Source organism: Streptopelia decaocto (genome assembly GCF_964273445.1).
Source record: "Streptopelia decaocto genome assembly, chromosome: 3".
Taxonomy (NCBI): Eukaryota; Metazoa; Chordata; class Aves; order Columbiformes; family Columbidae; genus Streptopelia; species Streptopelia decaocto.
In genome coordinates, this window is record NC_138656.1 from 83,335,112 (window position 1) to 83,353,403 (window position 18,292).

Genomic DNA, 18,292 nt, shown 5'->3' on the forward strand with positions numbered 1-18,292 from the left:
CGGCAGCCACCCCCGAGGCTGAGCACCGCTCCCTACAAACACCGCCACGCCATCCCCACAACCCCATCCTTTAACCCGCACCCCACACCGCAGCCCCTAAGGAGGGATTTAAATCAGAACCCGGAAACCGGTGCTGCCGGCGCGGGGCACGCCGGGATTTGTAGTCCTGCTGCCCCTGTGACCTCCCGCCGCCCAGCCGCGGGGCCGGGGCGGGGAAACCACGAGTCCCATGAGCCTCTGCGGCCGCCACCGCCCCTGGAACGCAGGCGCAGTGCGGGGGGTTGGTTTTTGAATCCGCGGCGTTGTTATTGACGCCATATTGCTGGTGTGGGAGTCACAGAGGGAAGCGCCGCTGCCGCCGCCGCCCGGGCCCCGCCGCCATCGCTCGTCATCGGCCGCCCCAGACCGGGTAGCCGGGCCCGGCCCCGCGCCCCTCGGCTCAGCTCCTGCCCCGCCACCGGCCACGGGCGGAATTGGCCCAGCCAGGGTAGGGTGGGCGGCGAGCGCGGGGATTTAACCGGCCGAGCCGGAGCCGCTGGGGGGGCCGGGGCCGCTCCCCAGAGAGAGGCCGACAGGGAGGCGGCGGAGGCCCTGACGCAGCTGCCCCCTCCTTTCCCCGCCGCCCTCCCTTCCCTCCCCCCCAGCCCGCCCCAGACAGCGGGGAAGGCGCCTCTGGGCAGGGCCGGCTGCTGCCACCACCGCCGCCGCTGCCGTCTCCCCTGGCCTTCGCTCCGAGCCCCCTTCCTCCGCTCCGCCGCCGCCCCGCGCCATGGCTTGCGGCGCCACTTTGAAAAGGACTCTGGATTTCGACCCGCTGCTGAGCCCGGCGTCTCCGAAGCGGAGGCGATGTGCGCCATTGTCAGCCCCGGCCTCGGCTGCAGCCTCCTCCTCCTTCGCCGCCGCCTCCCCGCAGAAATACCTGCGCATGGAGCCCTCGCCCTTCGGAGAGGTGTCGTCCCGGCTCACCACAGGTGAGAGACGCGGCCCCGCCGTGCCCGGTAGCCCCCCCGGGTCGGCGGCGGCCAGGGAGCTGGGGGTAGCGGGTGTGGGGCGGCGGCGAGGGGACCTCGGCAGGGAGCGGGGGGCGGGTGCGCAGGGCAGGGGGTCGCCAAGGCGGCCGGGGCGGGAGCGAGGAGGAAGAAGAGAGCAGGGTTGGGTGCGTCTCGCGTCCCCCTCCAGCCATTTTCTGTCGGACTGTGTGGCTGGCAGTGGCGGGGGCCGGGGCGATCCCTGCTCGGCTTGGCACCGCCGCGGAGGAGACACAATAGAAATGGCCGTTTGCAGCAAGAGAGGGGGAGGAGGGACGGGGAGGAAGGGGGGGGCGGGTTGAGCCGATGCGGGCGGGTGGCCACAGGAAAGGGGTCGGGAGGGGAAGACTGGAGAAAGGGAGGTGGGGAGTGGGGGAGGCTTGATCGGGTGCCGAGGAAAGGGGAAGCCGGCGTTCCTCGCATCGGGGACGGGTATGGGCGATTTTTTTTCCCCTCTCCCACGGGTGCCTGGATGTGGCAAGGAGAGCCGCAGGGGCGAGTCGAGCTGCGGAAACGCTGTGGGCGGTGACCGCGGAGTCTGCGGGGGGGGGGCTGGGGCTCGCTCCTAGCCTGCGCCCCGAGCCCCTCTCGGTGGGGCCCCCTTCGATCCCTTGCAGCCATTATCGGTGGGCCGAGCGCTGCCCGAGCCGAGGCGGCCGCAGCTCCTCCCGTTGCTCAGACGTCGGGGGGGTGGGCAGGGGGGGTGCGGGGAGTGGGGGAGAGGGAGGGCGGGGAACGCGGCCTGTCATCAATCACCCGCAAAACGCCAGTGGGAAAAGGCAAAAGCAGATAAAACAAAGGGGTAATTCCGCTCCCAGTCCCTTAAAGCGTGCCGCCGTCCCGGATGACCCATTCTGTGGCGTCCTTAAAAGTTTCGTAGGAAAACCGAGCGATGAAAGCGATTGTGTGCAAGGGTGAGAGTTGCCTTTAGGGCAGATAAAATGGAATCGGGCAGTCTCCTCGTCTCGGAGATGTTTGGCGAGAACGAAACCCTTTTACATTCTTAACGTGTGAGAGATGAGTCAACCAGCGGCCCTGAGAGCTCCAGTTCTGCTTGTGTAATTGTTGTCAATTAAAAATCAACCGAGTTTGTTTTACCAGCGAGTAGGGAGAGAAGAAAGGAATGATTCTTGGCCGAGCACGCAGGATTGTTTGGCCCTGGCTTTGGTTAGTCTGGTGGGCAGCTTCCAGTAATGCACTTCAGAATGGCTAAGCCCACAGCCATGAGTGGCTGTGGTGCTGAGGTATGGATCCGTGTCCTTTGTGTGCAGGAAAAAAAGCCCTCTGCAGTTGCTGCAGCTGAATTCCTCCTGCTGTTGTGTTTGGTACTCCCTTTTATACAAAAGTTGGCCCTGGATTACTGCTAGTGTGACCGAGCAGTAAGTTTTAATGTATTTTCAAATTGCCATCTCCACGTAGGACAGGGCCTTGTTTCAGTAGTCTTAGTCCTGAAAACTGTATAGCAGCATATATTGTTTCACAGATTTTAATAAAATAAAAATGCTAAGGAGGAAATATATAGAGGGCGTACAAAGTACTTAACACTTGGCATCAGTGCCTTGATGTTTTTTTGCACCTCTAGGAAAAGATCTTGAATGAGTCAGCGGTCTGGGATGAGGGTTGTGATGGATGGCACTCCCTGGTACAGCGAGGCATTACATATACTTCGAGATGTTTAAAATCAGAAATAATTTGATTCTTTTTAGAATGTAGGCATAGCTTCATTGCAAGGTATTATTTGGACTTGTTTCTTTCGGATTTGGAGATCTTAGGTTACGAATATTTAATACAAATATTGCCTGGCCAGTAAATGTGTATTGCTGAAAGGATACAAATCAATAACATTTTAAGCAGAGATAACCTACCGCAGTATTTGAGGTAATACCTAAACTCCTACCTTGAGGATCCTAAAGCTCCTAAAAGCTAAAATGTTACTGAAGGTAAGCAAAACCAGGCCTTATCTCTTGAGAAAATCAGAGGTGCAGATGGCAATTCATGTGAAAAGGTGATTCTGCGCTGTCAAGGGTGTGTTTTATGTAAGTCTTTTGTATAATATGAAAAGTGAAGGACAGTAAATCAAAATGTCTCTTACAGCACTTGAATGCTGTTGAGCAAAACTCGAAGCATTTATAAATTGTGCACATTTACATGGGTTTTGCTTAGAAGCTCTCTATGGTTTCTGTTACAAGAAAAGAAAATCTTTATACAGTGCTAGTGCAAATGTGTTAAGCAGCTTGCTTAGTTATTACTTTCAGTTGAATTTAGGGGTATTATTACATTGTATATATTTCATTTTGACCATTAGTGAACAAAATAGAGCTTTTCATTTTAAAGGTGCCACTTGAAAGATTGGGATTCATCTCATCTGATTTTTGTAAATGTACATCTGACCTAATAATTTGTGGTTTTCTTAATAGTTGGAAGGAACAGATTATTTACTCTAGAGCTCTGACTTAGGGTGAGGAAAAATATGCTGTAGAAATATGTATCGCTTTCCATCGACTGTAAAATGAATTTGCATGATCATGACTGATGTGGATGTCTACATTTGGGTCAGTTAAATCTTGGTCTCTGTGTGAAAGGAATTCCAGTCTGATTTTAAGTGTTCCCAACTGAGTCACCATTTTGTTCAGTTTTTGTATTGAGAAATTTAGTAACAACAGCCAGAATTCAGTTGACTCTGTTCATGTAATGCTTAGGTTTCCAGCACTTAAAAAGTGTCTGCCTGAATTTTGTTTAATGAAAATTAATGGTCATATGAAATCACAACTCTGGATAGAAAACCTGATGCTGATACTTTAAGTTCTCGCAAGCATTTTTCTTCTATCTGATTCTCTGTCCTGGTAGTGTTTAACTTCACCAAATGGATACCAGTACCAGAACCCTTATCACATGTTAATAATTTCAGAAGTGAATTATCTGGAAGCAGAATACAGATTGAGGGGGGTGCTGAGAGCTAAGAATACAGTGTGGTAGTCAGATGAGAAAGCAGCTGTCTTTATAGAGTGGTCATAGACAAATAAACGATATGTCTGCTTGAGAGAGGGTAAACTTATTCAAAATGAAATTTATCTCTCACAAGAGTGTTTTAATATTTTGTGGTTGTTTGAACAGCTGTTAGGTCACTTCCAGTTTCTCAATGCATTCGGCAGCCAAAATGTAATTTTGGCTTTACCATCTATACTTTCTGTGGGATTGTGCTTACTGGCTTGAGCATACTCTGAGTATGTTTGCTAATTTTTGGATGCCATTGTTTGCATCTAGAATTATGTTTTTAAAACTATGTTCACTATAAGTGGTGCCAAACATATCTGCCTGGCATAAGACAAGTTCTGTTTTGAAAGAGTGGCTCCTCTAAGAGTTTTTCTACTGCTTGTATACTAGAGATGAGTTTTACTTTCATATAAGCTCTAGCTACAAATGAGACTGTTCTATATGACCAGAGTAGCTAGAATCAGGTCTGGATGCCTGTGTATTGTACATGTTTGGTTTCCTCTGAAGTCTGAAGGGTGCTGTCCTGTTTCAAAGCTGTTAAACGAATACAAGAGGGTAAAAGGAGGAAGCGGTGGCAGTATTTTTTTCCTGTTCTCTGCTGGATGTTTTAGAACCATTATTTGGCAGTTTTATCCTGATGAAAGATTATGTTTGGGTGGGGAAGGAAAAAAATTAACAATCTTAGGTTGTTTTTTAAATTCAAAGGCAGGTCAGTGTTATAAAGCTTGTATATCTCGATATTTATGAGACTGAAGCTACAGTGAGAAATACAGTTCAAAGAAGTGAAGGCACGAGAGGAGAGATTGTGTTGACCTTAGGTATTTTATTTTATCTCCTAATTCTTGATCAGTAGTGACTGAGAAGACAAACTGAGATCAGCAGCTTTCTTCTGTACTCCTCATCCAAAATCAGAGGTTAACTTGCATCTAGAACTTTGTAGAATCAAAAATAATGTATTTAAAAACACTTTGTGAAATGGCTAAAAATCCACAAACTTTTGCATCTGCACATGCAGTTTGTCTTCCATCGGAAACACTCAGCTGCTTCAACACTTCCCCAGCAACTAACTGATGTTGCAAACCAAAAATTGTAGTGGGTGGGGTTATTGAGAACAGTCCTGCAACGCGGGTCGCTGGTTGAAACCCAAGCAGAGATAATGTCACAGATTTGACAGAATATAGAAACTATTGAATCAGTGCAGTGTTTAGTCATAAGTATGCATAATTGGTATTTGCAGCTCTAATGGCAGTTGTATGGCAAATACCTCTAGTTAAAGACGGCAAATTGAGTTGGTTGTAGAAGTCCCTCGCTCATGAAGGACTCTTTATGAACAGAAGGTAGATAAATTTGTCTTTATACCTTTTTCTTTTCCAGAATAATCTGGAAAAAAATGGATCTAATTAACACAAATTTTAGAAGTTAATGCAAGAAAATTACTTTGACCTTTTTGAAGAGCTGTTAAGTCTTCCGTGTAGGCTGTCCTCTTATGACCTTTCAGTTGCTCTCTTGAACAAACTGAACTACTTGTGTCTGAAAATTGGTCTGACAGTGGCCATGTCCAGGTTTGACTTGAAATGAACAGAGCTAATGGCTTTGGGATATGACATATTAGTGGTGCTGCATCTCTTTCTGCTTAATTTCTGTTTTGTTAACATTTATCTGCATGTGTATTTATTGCTAAATTAACTTGGCGAGATGCCAAGTTTCTCATTGTGCTCCAGTACTGCAGAAATCATTAGGATTTTTAAAAAACAAAACATTCCCACCCTGGAAGGAAAAAAAAGGGCAGAAGAAAAAGCACATCGTGGCTGCATCTGGATTTGATAATTTAATTTATATGAGAAATTTCTATATGAATGTCTGCGGTGACTATAAATGTTAAATACCCTTGGTCGTAAATGTCATAAAATGTTGAAGCAGTTTTTTGTTTCAGTGGCAAGACTGATATATGCAATGTGACATTTTTTATGTGAAGAGAAAGATATAATTGATGTGTCTAATACATTTTGCATTCCTTGATTTATTTTTCATTCCTCAACCCCTTGATCAGGAGAACTGGGATTTCCTGAGATCACATTTGCTGAATTAGCTAATGCATATGTGAGTAACTGACTTCTTGTAGAAGAACCAGAACCTTCATCAGCCTGAGACCTTGAGTAATTGGATCTTGAGGTGGCCAGCTCTGTGCCACAGAGACCATTGCAAGCTGCTTCTGTCGATTCTGTAGCTGTATACGCTGGTGGTCAAGTGTCAGTGTGTTCCTGTTATCAGTGTTCTCTCAGGTGCTTAGAATGTGCTCCTCTGAGGTGAGCATGAGTTCCAGAAGTATACATTCTGTTACATTACTGAAGTCTCACAGGCCATGCCTAATTAAGAAACACAACTGGAGTGATTGATACCTATGACCAAAGCAAGACAGTAAGAACAATATCTGGACTGCTTTAATTTCTGTCTATGCGTGTGGATTTCATGGTTAAGTAAATATAAAAAGTGAATAACACTGTTGCCTGTTGCTCTGCTAGAATGGTGCCTTTTGGGGAAGTTAGCTTCTTAATGTTGTGTAGTCTGCTAGGGAGACCCAAAACTAGGAATGTGGTAGCATCAACTAAATGTTGAATAAGGGTGACGGCCTAATGGAAATGTTGTAAATTTGAACTAGGACAGTGAAGCAGTTTTGCTTTAACAGGAGCTGAAAATCCCTGAAGATGTATGCTGTTGACATCAGGATAGTGTTTGATTGATTCACTTAGAAGAAATCTTGGGCATGGTTCAGGTTTGAATGCATATGTTGAATGGTGACATTGCAAACTGAAACCTGAACTTTAGGTTCCATTTCAGGCCAAGAAAACTGCTACTCTGATTTCAGTCTGTTGAGTCACCTTCCTTCGTGTTTTGCCAGTTTCCTTCAGCTAAATGAGAGAAACCAGGAACTGAGAGATTGGTAGCTTAAGTATCAACACAAAATTTAAAAAAAAGAAAATAAAAAAAATCCTTCAGGGGAAACAATCAGCACCCTCATAGTTGATAAGCAGTTATTAAAATGGAGAAAACAATTGTTTGCCTTGTTACCTTTTCAAGTTGAACTGCTGTTTCCCTTCTACATAATTTCTAGGTAATTACAGGTCAGGATGAAGTAATTAGATGACAGAACTTTGAAAAAGAATACCTTGTCTTTTTATCATGAATTAAAGGAAGTAAGAAGACGATGTCACTCCTTCGAAATGAATATTTGGCTTTGTAATCCATTAGTGTGACAGATCATATTTCAGATATCAAACTTGAATTCTGAATTGCCCCCTTCATGTTTCATCCATTCTTTACTGGGTGTGAAAGCAGCTGAAATGTGACAGTTTGATTTTGCCATATCTGAAATTCTGAAAGACTGACGTTAATGCTGTCCTTCATCTTAATGCAGTGTTTCATTAGCATATGTACTCAACTTTATGCTCTTAGTACACAGAGCTGTAGATTAAAATAGAAAAGTATTTATGCATTTCATTATGTTCAGATGTATTTAACTGAATCTCATATGCCCTCAGTGGTCACGTTGAAGATAGTAGCCATCTTAATCTGTCGTTCTTTGTTTTAGCCTTGAACCTGAAGGAGGAGAAGGGGGCATATAATTCAGTCTCGCATACCTGACCAGGATTCATAGTAACCTTGAATTTGAAATGTCATTTATGAAGTACTAATTCCTTTCAGTGTGTTACTGTGTGGCTTTTTCTTCATAGTACCCCAGATTCATCAGGCCTGATTTTCACTTTCAGCACATCTGTCTGCTGTTTCCTGTTAGTGAGCCCTTTGCCTTCAGAGGTACCTCTAACCAGTAGGAAACACTGAACACAGGGGATAAAGTGAAATTAAAAACAAACTGAGGATAGGCCACAGTGATGTATGTTTAATTATTGTCATATTAAAGATACTGTTTGTCATCTTAAAAATGTTATTGCCTGATGTACAATGTCTAATTTGAACTTCATTACCTATAAGGTGGATGCAAGTCTTTATATAAAATATCTAGTGAGTTCTAATATATATATGATTCAAGTTCTTCAGTTTTATAGCCTTTGAGAAGTTCACTTAGGTTTTCTTTAATGAGTGCACTTTCAGATTGTAAATATCTATGTATAAAATAATTGTTAATTAAAATGCATGTCATTGTTGGAAAAGGCAATTTGGGCCTCCACATTGAGGAGCACATAAAAAACCCTGTCCTGTGTTTGACACCAGTTGAACGTGCATTTTAATTCAGGTGTCAACTGCAGAGAGCACAGTCAGAGCTAATTGGAAGTAAAGGAGGTTAAGAAACCGAACTTGAAAAGACAGGAAGGTTTTCTGGGATCAAAATTAGGTTGGAGAACAAGATCTACTAACTCCAAGCCTTGTGTAACTGGGACAGAGTTTTAAAGAGCTTTACAGTTAGATGTCTACAGTATAGGTGGTGTTGAAAAGCTGTCTGGTTTGCACTGCCTTCATATTTCATGGCTGCTGTCAAGTGCTGAGATGCTTCAGAAACTGTTTTGAACAGAATATGCTTGTTCATCAGACATTTTTATGGATTTATTAGGCAAAACTGTAAATGCCAGAAGTGGCGGGGTTTTGTGGTTTGTTTTTTTTTTGTGGTTCGGTTGTTGGGTTTTTTGTGTGTGTGTTGTTGGTTTGTGGGTTTTGGTTTTTAAAAGACAAAATGATTCAATTTGGCATCCAGATTTTCATTTAAAATCAGTCATAAATATTTGCAAGCTTACATTTCATTTCACAGTGAAGTAGTTTTGTTTAAAGGCATGGATTTTATGCCACTACATGCTAATAAAAAATGTCTGAGTAGTCTTTGCTGATGCAAAAATGTGCCTGCTTAATTTGAAGCATTACTCCTATGATCATTCATGTGAGAAGTCATTGAACAGTTTGATGCTATGTTAAACTTGTGTTTCTTGACTATTAATCTCCATTTTACAAGTGATGGAAATCTGGAAGTATGAGGTGAGTCATTCTCACATTCATCCAGCCTACTACCAGCATGGTACTGAGTAGAGCCTATAGTCCAGTTCTCTGTGCTGTGCAGTAGTGCCTTAAACCTCTTTAGACTGGATAGAGGAATACTGCTTACCAAACCAGGTTACGTGCATGCTCAACACGTGTTCAGTCAGGATGGCAGATTTCAGACTTCTTTTCTCCTGGTGGCTGTTTGCAATGTAGACAGCCTATTGTCATGTTTAAATAATTCCCTCCTCCACCTCACTTTGCTTGATTTTATACCTTTACCTGAAGTTACAGTAGTGCAAAATGTCAAAGTGGTTTTGTCAGGGTGGGGATCTCCCATTGTATCTGTCAGTGGCATTTCTCGAGTTTTATTTTCAGAGCAAGATTTGAAGATGGCAAGTTAAAAAATGTGGACAAATCAGAAGCAAATTAAGTTGCTGTGATATCAGTGAGATTTCTGTGTCTACTATTCAGTATAATTTGGAATAGAATCATGTATCCTTTATGTACAGATCTTAATTTGTATCCCAGTCATTACTGTTTTCTCAAAGCCAAAGTTCAGTTCTTGATTTCTCCACTTTCCTTCCCTGTCATGTTCCACTGTCCCCCTGTTGCTTTTGCTCCTTGTCTTCTGGCTGACGTTTGACCATTTCTTCTGAATTATTCCCTATTTAATTTGAAGGGGTTGTTAGGGCTGGAGGAAGCCTGGCTGATGATTTTTGTTTTACCTCTTAGAGTTCTATCCATTGACCAGAGTCTGTTTATTTTTTTTTTTTTTTCTTAATGATTTTGGTGGTTACTGTGGTTTGAGAATGTTTCTGCAAAAATAAGATACAAAGGAGAGCTGTAGAGAAGATTTTTATCAAAGTTGTTACATTTGAAACTTGGCTGATGTTTTTGCAGCTCATGCGGAATTTGGAAAATATGTGCAAGACAAAGTAGTTGTAGTGAAGGATGCATGTGATCTGTTACGTTCTTCAGTTAATATAAATACAGTGTGAATATTTGCAGCCACGTTTCTCATAGTGTAGACATGCTTTAGAACAGATGTTATGTTATGAGCTAATTTGGTTCCCACTCAAAATTACGCAGTGTTGCTTTAGCTAGAACAACACTTGATTCTTTGGAAAGGTATTGTTTTCCCACCATAATGCTGTTGAGTAAAAATGTTGTGGGACCATTCTCTGACTGATGCAGTATGTATGCACATGACAAATTCTATGTGGAATTCTATTTAATTTTGGAAGCTTGACTGCATCTTGGTTTAGCGCAATTTATATATTTCTGTACCATGCTGGAGTGCATGTATCTTGTCCTACAAAAAGCATGAATCCTCCAGCAACCTTGAGTACTTTTTCCTCCACTTTTTCCCCTAGTTGCCTTCTCTTAATTGCCCTGCTGTGCTGCTTTATTATATCTTTGGCATTTGTTGCTTCTTTGAATCAAAGTATTGATTGCCCTTCAGGGAGCTGAGAATTGTACAAGCACTGCAAGCATGGGACTGAAAAGGTATAAACTGCAAGCCCTTCATCAATGGACAGAATCCAAAGCAAGCAGCTCCTTTGCTGAAAATGCTGGTATTCCTGTTGATTGGAAACCGTTTCCTCTCTTCTTATGAGTCGGAAGCCTCCAGATTGACTTACGTTACTGAAAAACCACTGCAATAGTTAACCCTGTGATCTAGGAATTTGTAAATGTTTGCTGTTGCTTGGTCTGGCATTGGCTTCAGCCACTGACTGAGTAAGCTGGTAGCTGAAGTTACTTGCTTCACATGGTGGCTTACTAGGAAACCTTCAAATAAGGAACCTCAACAGTGTACTCTTTACAAACCTGAAAATTAGTTGAGAAGTTGTCATGGTATTGTATTTATAAAATGCTGAACAGAAGTAGGAAAGTACTGAGTGAGTGGAATCCTTTGCAACTCTGACATAATCACATTGATTTGTATGTATCTGAGTTTTGGCAAGCTGTCAAAAGTCTACAAGTCCTAGTGGAAGCTGAAACTGTAGGGAAATTTTTAAAAATGCATTTGAAAGTAAGAATTTTCATACAGAGGGAGCCTTTGGAAGTCTCTGAAAATCCTCTGTAAAAAAAAATATAAACAGCTTTTTTTTTTCTCTTCAGTATTTTATAATACATAGAATAGAAGGCATACAGGATTGATAGTTTTGTTGCAAGCATTACTTTTTCCCTTGTAATTATACAATGGAGATGAGATTATTAAAAGCCCTTACTGTATTTTATTCAGTGCAATCAAATTCTGATCTCCATATTCCCATACTCCTTTAAAAGAGACCATTGACCTGTCCATTGTGTTTATTTGGCTAGATCTGAGGCTGTCAAAAATGGAAAGCTTTTGTATTTTGTCTGTCGGTTTCGAATTACTTGAGATTGAAGCAGTAGTTGCTTTATGCATATTCTGTCTAAATTGTGTTTTCCCTTCCGCTTTGCTGCCTAAATGATAGTAACTATACAGAAGGGAATGGTATTTCATGTGCATGTTTTATTCTGGAGTCTTTTGTTACCCTTAACTGTATGAATTATAAACACTGTCTGGGGGAGAAAATGGTTGCAAATAAAATGTATGAAGGGAAGATGATGAATACCAGTAGAAATTCTGTAGCCTAATCTTTATACAAATATATTGTATAGTTGATAGTTCCTAAATTTTAACCTTACGCTGTTCATTTTTGTTAGCTGTACTCTGGCACCAATACCTGACCTTAACTAACAGCATTTTTGCTAGTGTTCTCCTGGCAAAACCAGCCTGGAGTTACCTTTCTTTTAGTTAGCTACATTGTAGGCATCTTATGTAAAACAAGGTGATTTTTGCCATTTTTTGAGTCTAGCTTTTATCCTCTGTTAATTATCTACAGTGTTTGGTGTTAGAGTGGAAATGACATTAAGTGAAATACTGAAATGTAATTATTTTAGGCTTAATTTTCTTACTGTTTTTCTTTTAGAACAAATTCTGTACAACATAAAACAGGAGTACAAACGCATGCAGAAGAGGAGACACTTAGAAAATAGCTTCCAGCAGACAGATCCTTGTTGTTCTACTGATGCACAGCCACATGCATTTCTCCTTACTGGACCAGCTTTGCCAGGTACCGAGAAAATTCCGTGATTCTGCTATGTGTTCTTAGGCTGTTTGCGTAAATAATTTTCCCTAGTTATCTGGTGGTTTATGGCACGTTCTCGCCAATTACTGTTGCGTTTTTTGGCAATACTAGAATTGAGATGCAAGATTGTAGCTTTTCATTTTAAGAATCAGTAGGACAACAAAGCTTGCTTTGTTTTCAAGATACCATTCAGCATACCCTGCCACTGATACTGTAATAGGCTTCTGCAAAGCACCCGTCTTTGCAAAACTGTACTGTACTGTAATTTTTACATAAAACAGAAGCTTATAAATTTGTACATGGCAACTGCCATGTAAATGGTGTTCACAGTGCTTGTGTAAAACTCTTGGTGTTTTGATACCCGTGCTTATTGTCCATTGCAGATGTTTTTCCTTTTGTGTGTCCAGTTTCACCTTAATGGTAACTTAAGAGTGTTCAGAGAGCAGAGCAAGACTTCTCCAAATGTCTTGTAAAGTTCCTTTAATATAAAAGATGTGAAGAAAACTGATTATAAAAATGGTTCTGAACTACTTGTAAATGTAAATTGGTGTGCCCAAATATTTAATCTTAGGTACTTCATCTGCAGCATCATCACCATTGAAAAAAGAACAGCCCCTGTTTACTCTCAGACAAGTTGGAATGATCTGTGAACGTTTGCTGAAAGAACGTGAAGAGAAAATCCGTGAAGAGTATGAAGAAATTTTGACCACAAAACTTGCAGGTATATTACAGTTCAAAATACTGTGTTAGGATGAATTTGAAAGCTTAAAACTTTTTCTCATTTTTGTGTTGTGCTACTTTTTCTGACCTAATCTGGTTAAGAAATGAGATTGCATACATACAGGACAGAAAAAATGATGTCTCTTTAATAGTTTTTTTCTTTTGTGCTGCCTTGGGTAGAAACTATGACTCCTGGGTATTACTAATCAAAGGAAACAGTGGTTTTATTTCAGATAGAACTTTCTCTTGCTGTCATGTTTGAGTTGATAGTTTCCTCCTCATTTTTTTTGCCAGAAAGACTGTCTGTTTTACTGGCTTAAGAGCTCTTTGTGAAGGATTTTTTTTTCTTCCTGCTTGGGAACTGACTTTCTTTTTCTGGAATTTGGCAAGAGGACAGTACCTTAAGATTTCCCTTTCTCTTCCCAGTACTTAGTATTATACTGCTGCCAGCGGTATTTGGTATCTGCCTGAGCGTCAGTAGTTTAGCTGCATTTCTCATGCTCTGTGTTGAATTGTATTTCACGTAATTCAGCTGATCTTTTTGGTGCTTGATGCCAACTTACCTTTTCATAAGGATCATGTTAATGTCAGCGTTGTAAACATGACCTTCCTTTACTTCTAAGAATCTTGCTAGCATTTGAGCACCTAAATTCTGTTGCCTCCAGAGATAGGTGCCTTCATAGTATGATTCGCTGTCTAATTCAATATTTAGTGTGATGATAACATCTGAGTGCGCTCTTTGGCAGCAAACCTGCTGTTGAATACCCACGGCCGTTCTGCTTCCCACCTGAAAGCACACCAGAATTAAAACTTGCAAAGCTCTTTGGGTGTGAGAATAAACCCTTATACAGGCATGTCCATGCTGAAAGTCAAAGCTGTCAGGCTTGTAACAGTACTGCCTCTGGACCTGAGCCTCTCTTCCTGATTTGCCATTGCTATTTAAAAAATTACTATACTTGGAAGTTTCTCTTAAATCTGTATCCATTTACAACTATAACTAGAGTCCTAAATACTTCCGTTGGTTTGGGCCTGATGTTCCATTTCTGCATTTTTCTTTTTAACCTGCTTCAGACTGAGAAATTAGGACTCTATAGAGCTTTTTTTCTTCTAATATATATGTATGTATGTTAGGAATCAGGTCGTTTTCTTGCATTCTTTTAAATGCATTTCACTTACTAATCATAATAACCATTTGAAGACCAGGTATATTTACATTTGTTCCAGACACTTTCTCAGTACGAACTTGTAGTTCTTTACAGCAGGAACACCTCTGGCAGGTTCCTTACCTGTGCTCTGTCAGGCTCAAAAGGATAATTTTTGGTTTTGGGAAAAGAGTGGGATATTTTCTGTTTGGAGGGTTGTGACTTACAGTGAGATGAGTTAGGTTCACTTGTTCTTAGGATGATGTTGACCAAAAGAGCTATTAGAATGATCATGTTACTGACTCCCATATATCAAGCAAATAATAAATTTTCAGCGTTATATGAGAATTTAGGAAGAGAGACTGAGAGAAGAATTTGGAAATTCCCTATATAGGCAACCAGTTCTCTATTTCTGCTGACAGAATTATCTTTTTCTAAACTTTGTATGGTAAGGTGATCCTCATTCTTACAAACTAGTGAAATCAATGGAAATGTAACTGGAAATTCTGGACTAAATATCAGTTGAATAGCTTCTTTCAAGTCACCTAGCTGAATGTTTGAATCTCAGATACTTTCCTCATTTGTTTCTGGATCATAATTTTCTTGTAGGTAGTTAGCCAAATACAGCCCTTTTTTTCCCTCTCCTGTGTTCTTCATGAGCAGAGTTGCCCTTCGTGCAAAGTGAGTGTTTGATAAGTGGAAAACTCAGATCACTGTAATGCCCTGATTTCCCTTCCTGCCTCTGTTACCTGAAACCGCTATGTTAGCATAAACTTCAGTTTGCAAGATCCTTTGCAGATTTTAAAACCAGCGAAGGAGGGAAACCGTAGCTTTAAAGGTTTTCTAGACTCTGTTTGTGAAAAACAGCTTTTTATAGTAAAGGTCAAGTCCATAGGGTATAGTAATCATATTTGTATTCATGGCATTTAGCCACCTTTTGACTTAAAATATATACTTAGAACATATATGGTACAGGATGCCAGTGGTATAACTATCTTTACAGGTGTTGATTTGAATTTTCAAATGGGTCCCTGTAGGTTGTTCTTACCTTTGGATTGCTTAACTTTCCTAATCTGAATGCTGCAAGAAAGGGGATTTCTAGTAACTGTGGATTATTTAAATTTCCAAAGCCTTAACTTTAACATAGATGATGCAACAAAGGAACTGTGTATGTTGACTTAAACCTTTAAAGAAGAAACTTTCAAGTTGGTTTCTGGCCTTCTAGAAACTTTTAGGAAAAGTTCTAGTTGCTTGCTGTTGCTTTTGGAAATGGTTTCTGGGCAACAGATCCTACAGCCTACTCTTTGTGTTATTTTGTTGTTTGGCTAAGATCCTCGCCTGGCTGCTGAAAAGCTGTCAGTCAGAACTGCAGGGAGGCAGAGGTCCTGCTCGCGGGCAGAGGGGAGCTGGCTGCCGTCACCCTGGGCCCCTTCAGTCAGGGATGAAACGTCCTTAGAGCATTGGGTCAGGTCCGTGCTTGGGGCTGCTGCTGCACTACTTGCTGATTACTGATACCCTGTTTACTTCAAAGGTGAAGCTCCTCCCTGCAAGAGGATGGGGACTTTAATGGGGCAAACCTGTGGGACTAGGAACCACTACAAATCTAACTGCATTTTTGGTTGAAGATTGCCTTCTTTGACCTTGCCCTTTTGTCAGAACACCCCACATTGCTGCACATGTATTTTTCCACAAGGGAGGAAGGGGAATGGAGAGGAGCGGCATCTGGTAGATATTACTCTCCTTGTTCAATTTCCTAATTCTGAAAGGTGATATCCTGCTGATGAGTGCAATATTAAAACTGAATAAAATATTGCGAATGTATTTGTATGTATGCGTGTATGGAAATAATAATCTTTCTGGAAAATATCAATGCTTAGTTTAAAGCCAAATTAATGCATTTGATATCTAAACTTCATTTCAGATTACACAGTAGCTGTTTCATGAAGTCCACAGTCAACTAGGTGTCTCCTGTTGTGACTACTTTTGTGATTGGAATTAGTCAGGGGTTAGTCACTTAGCATTTCATCTTTTTAGTTTGTTATTTGCTTTTGACTTTCTGGTGGTCACCAAAAAGATTTTCTAACTCCATAGCAAATCCCTTTCCTGTAATTCTGTGTTTCCATTTCATTACATTAATTTTCTTACATCTGGTAGTGATAGGAGCAGAGGGAGGTTATGTTTCCAACCCTAGCACTGACCTTAATGCCATGTCTGCTTAACTGCTTTGCCTCCATTATGGATCTGTGAAATGGGCACACTTGGTTACTTCAGTATACAGAGCCCAATGCTTAGCCAGGTGTTAGGTATATTGAAGTCTTCGTTCATGTGCAGCATAATTCTCTTTGAACATATTACTGACTTTCCCATTACAAAAGTTTGTAAGGGAAAGAATAAAGGGGACATGTGCTGCATTGTTGTTCTTGGGGATGAAAAGGAAATGGCAGCTATAAACTGTAAAGTCACTTGAAACTACTGTTGGTGGATGTGTGTTTATTTTATATGATCTGTATGTATTAAAAAAGTAGCCTTGAATATTTTTCAGCTTGAGTCAAACTTAATATACTCACACTTCTAATACTTCATGCTTGCAGAACAATATGACGCATTTGTGAAGTTCACGCATGATCAAATCATGCGACGATATGGAGAACAGCCCGCCAGTTGTGAGTATCTCTTTCTTCTGGTTCCTGTAGCAGCATTCAGTTACTGAACATTCAGTAATTTAAACGGCCATTGTTTGCTGTTAAGCTTCTGCTAGGCCCCAAGTTAAAATACTTAAAATTGGTAATACAGAAGACCGAAGCTGGAAGGAAGATGCGAGATAAAATGCAGCTTTTGTTTAAAACATCTAGACCTGTCTCCCATAACATACTGTTGTTTTTATTTTTGAAGCAGGTTTTGATATTGCCAGAGCAGGTTTGTGATAGAGCTGGCATTTGTTAACTCCATCATTAACTTTATTTTTTTTCTCTTTCCAGACGTTTCATGAATCACACTTCTGCATATGTGGGCTGCCCTATACACCCTGTTTTATTGTTGCAAGCTGTCCCAGTAAAGACTTGCAGCAATGCCATATTTTTTCCCCCTGTGAACACAGGTTATTTCAAGCTTTTGTCAGTGGCAACCACTCTTATGCAGCAACTGGTTTTGGAGTGCTCCCTGATGTCAGTACCACCTGGATGTGGACCTTTGCTACCTGTAATAATACCAGTGGCCTCATTTGCTGTATCATTACAATTTGGCTTCTTATGTTAATAAGTTGGAAAAAGTAAAGGATTAAAGCTGGTGTTCTAGAAGTTGCCCTTCACTGGTTGTGTAAATAAAAACGTAGAATGACACTTCTGACTGAAGTTAGTGTGGTTTTCATAACTGTGCACTACAACAAAGCTATAATCAGAGTTAAATTAGAATGTAATCCCAGGACAATTTTAAGCAAATAGCCCACAGTACTGCCTGTGAAATAGTGAAGGAGGGCATTTCTGTATTCCATGACTTTTTTGGGGGTTAAGAATGGGTTTATATGATTTCTCATTTTTGTAGTTTTTATTTATTCTATCAGTCTTTAACAAATGTTTATTGCTGCAATTTTTCAGTGTATCATTGTTTTACTGCCCTTGTAGTACTGGAATTTAGTTGGAAGAATAAAACATTTACTTCTAATCTGTTTGTTTTTAATATGCAGGTGGAACTTTTGCTGTGTTTGAATAAAGTTAAATCTGAGTGTTTAAATGAAAACTTTATTTACTAGCACTAGTGGGTGGATCAGAATTTTAGATCAGGAGAAGGGAGGTGGATGAAAATTTAAGTAATTCTCCAGAGGTGAAGAAATCCTCCTTAGATTGGCTGTATTGCTTCCTGTTGTGGGAGCATGTTTGTTCCAGAACTGACAAGAAACTGTTGATTTAACTTGCCACAGCTGACTCACGCAGCTGTGCTCATTTTCCTGCAGATTTAAGTGACACATCAAAGGAATTCTGTTCATAAGATAGAGCAGGCACTTGCACCACAAGCTGCAAGTCTGTGGGTATTGGAAAAACTGAAGTTGTGTTATCTTTGTGTTCAGGGCTGAACAGTTTGTTGTTGGATATATTCAGCTGTTCCCAGACTGTTGTATCAGTGCTGGCTGCTGCTGTCTGTGCAATTCTGAGTCTGCATGAATTAATGAAAAGTCACTACCTGGCAAGTCCAGATCCGTGTGCGGTGGTGGGGTAGGAGTGTTGTGTACCAAGTGACTTGAGTTACCTGCTTTGAGGACTCGAAAGCAGTTTCAAAGTGTAATCCTTTGCCTATAAACTGTTGTCTT

General features: G+C 41.3%; 1 protein-coding gene across 2 annotated transcripts; it reads left to right on the top strand.

The window, feature by feature from the left end:
- Positions 1-288: 288 nt before the first annotated feature.
- AKIRIN2 (akirin 2) lies at positions 289-17,649 on the top strand. Of its 2 annotated transcripts, none has more exons than XM_082049960.1 (5): positions 289-971; positions 11,969-12,112; positions 12,714-12,848; positions 16,581-16,652; positions 16,968-17,649. In XM_082049960.1, exons 1-5 carry the CDS (start codon positions 770-772, stop codon positions 16,976-16,978), a joined length of 564 nt encoding a protein of 187 aa, XP_081906086.1. In that variant the 5' UTR covers positions 289-769; the 3' UTR covers positions 16,979-17,649. The 2 variants fall into 2 exon arrangements, with proteins under 2 accessions (XP_081906086.1, XP_081906085.1); XM_082049959.1 differs by having other exon boundaries at positions 290-971; positions 12,699-12,848.
- The last annotated feature ends 643 nt before the right edge of the window (positions 17,650-18,292 follow it).

What these genes read in the sequence shown, in the direction of transcription:
- AKIRIN2 (XM_082049959.1), top strand. Translation starts at nt 770, where the DNA reads ATGGCTTGCGGCGCCACTTTGAAAAGGACTCTGGATTTCGACCCGCTG. An exon ending in GTCGTCCCGGCTCACCACAG is followed by an intron (nt 972 to 11,968) that starts GTGAGAGACGCG and finishes TTTTTCTTTTAG; the next exon opens with AACAAATTCTGTACAACATA. An exon ending in TTTGACCACAAAACTTGCAG is followed by an intron (nt 12,849 to 16,580) that starts GTATATTACAGT and finishes TCATGCTTGCAG; the next exon opens with AACAATATGACGCATTTGTG.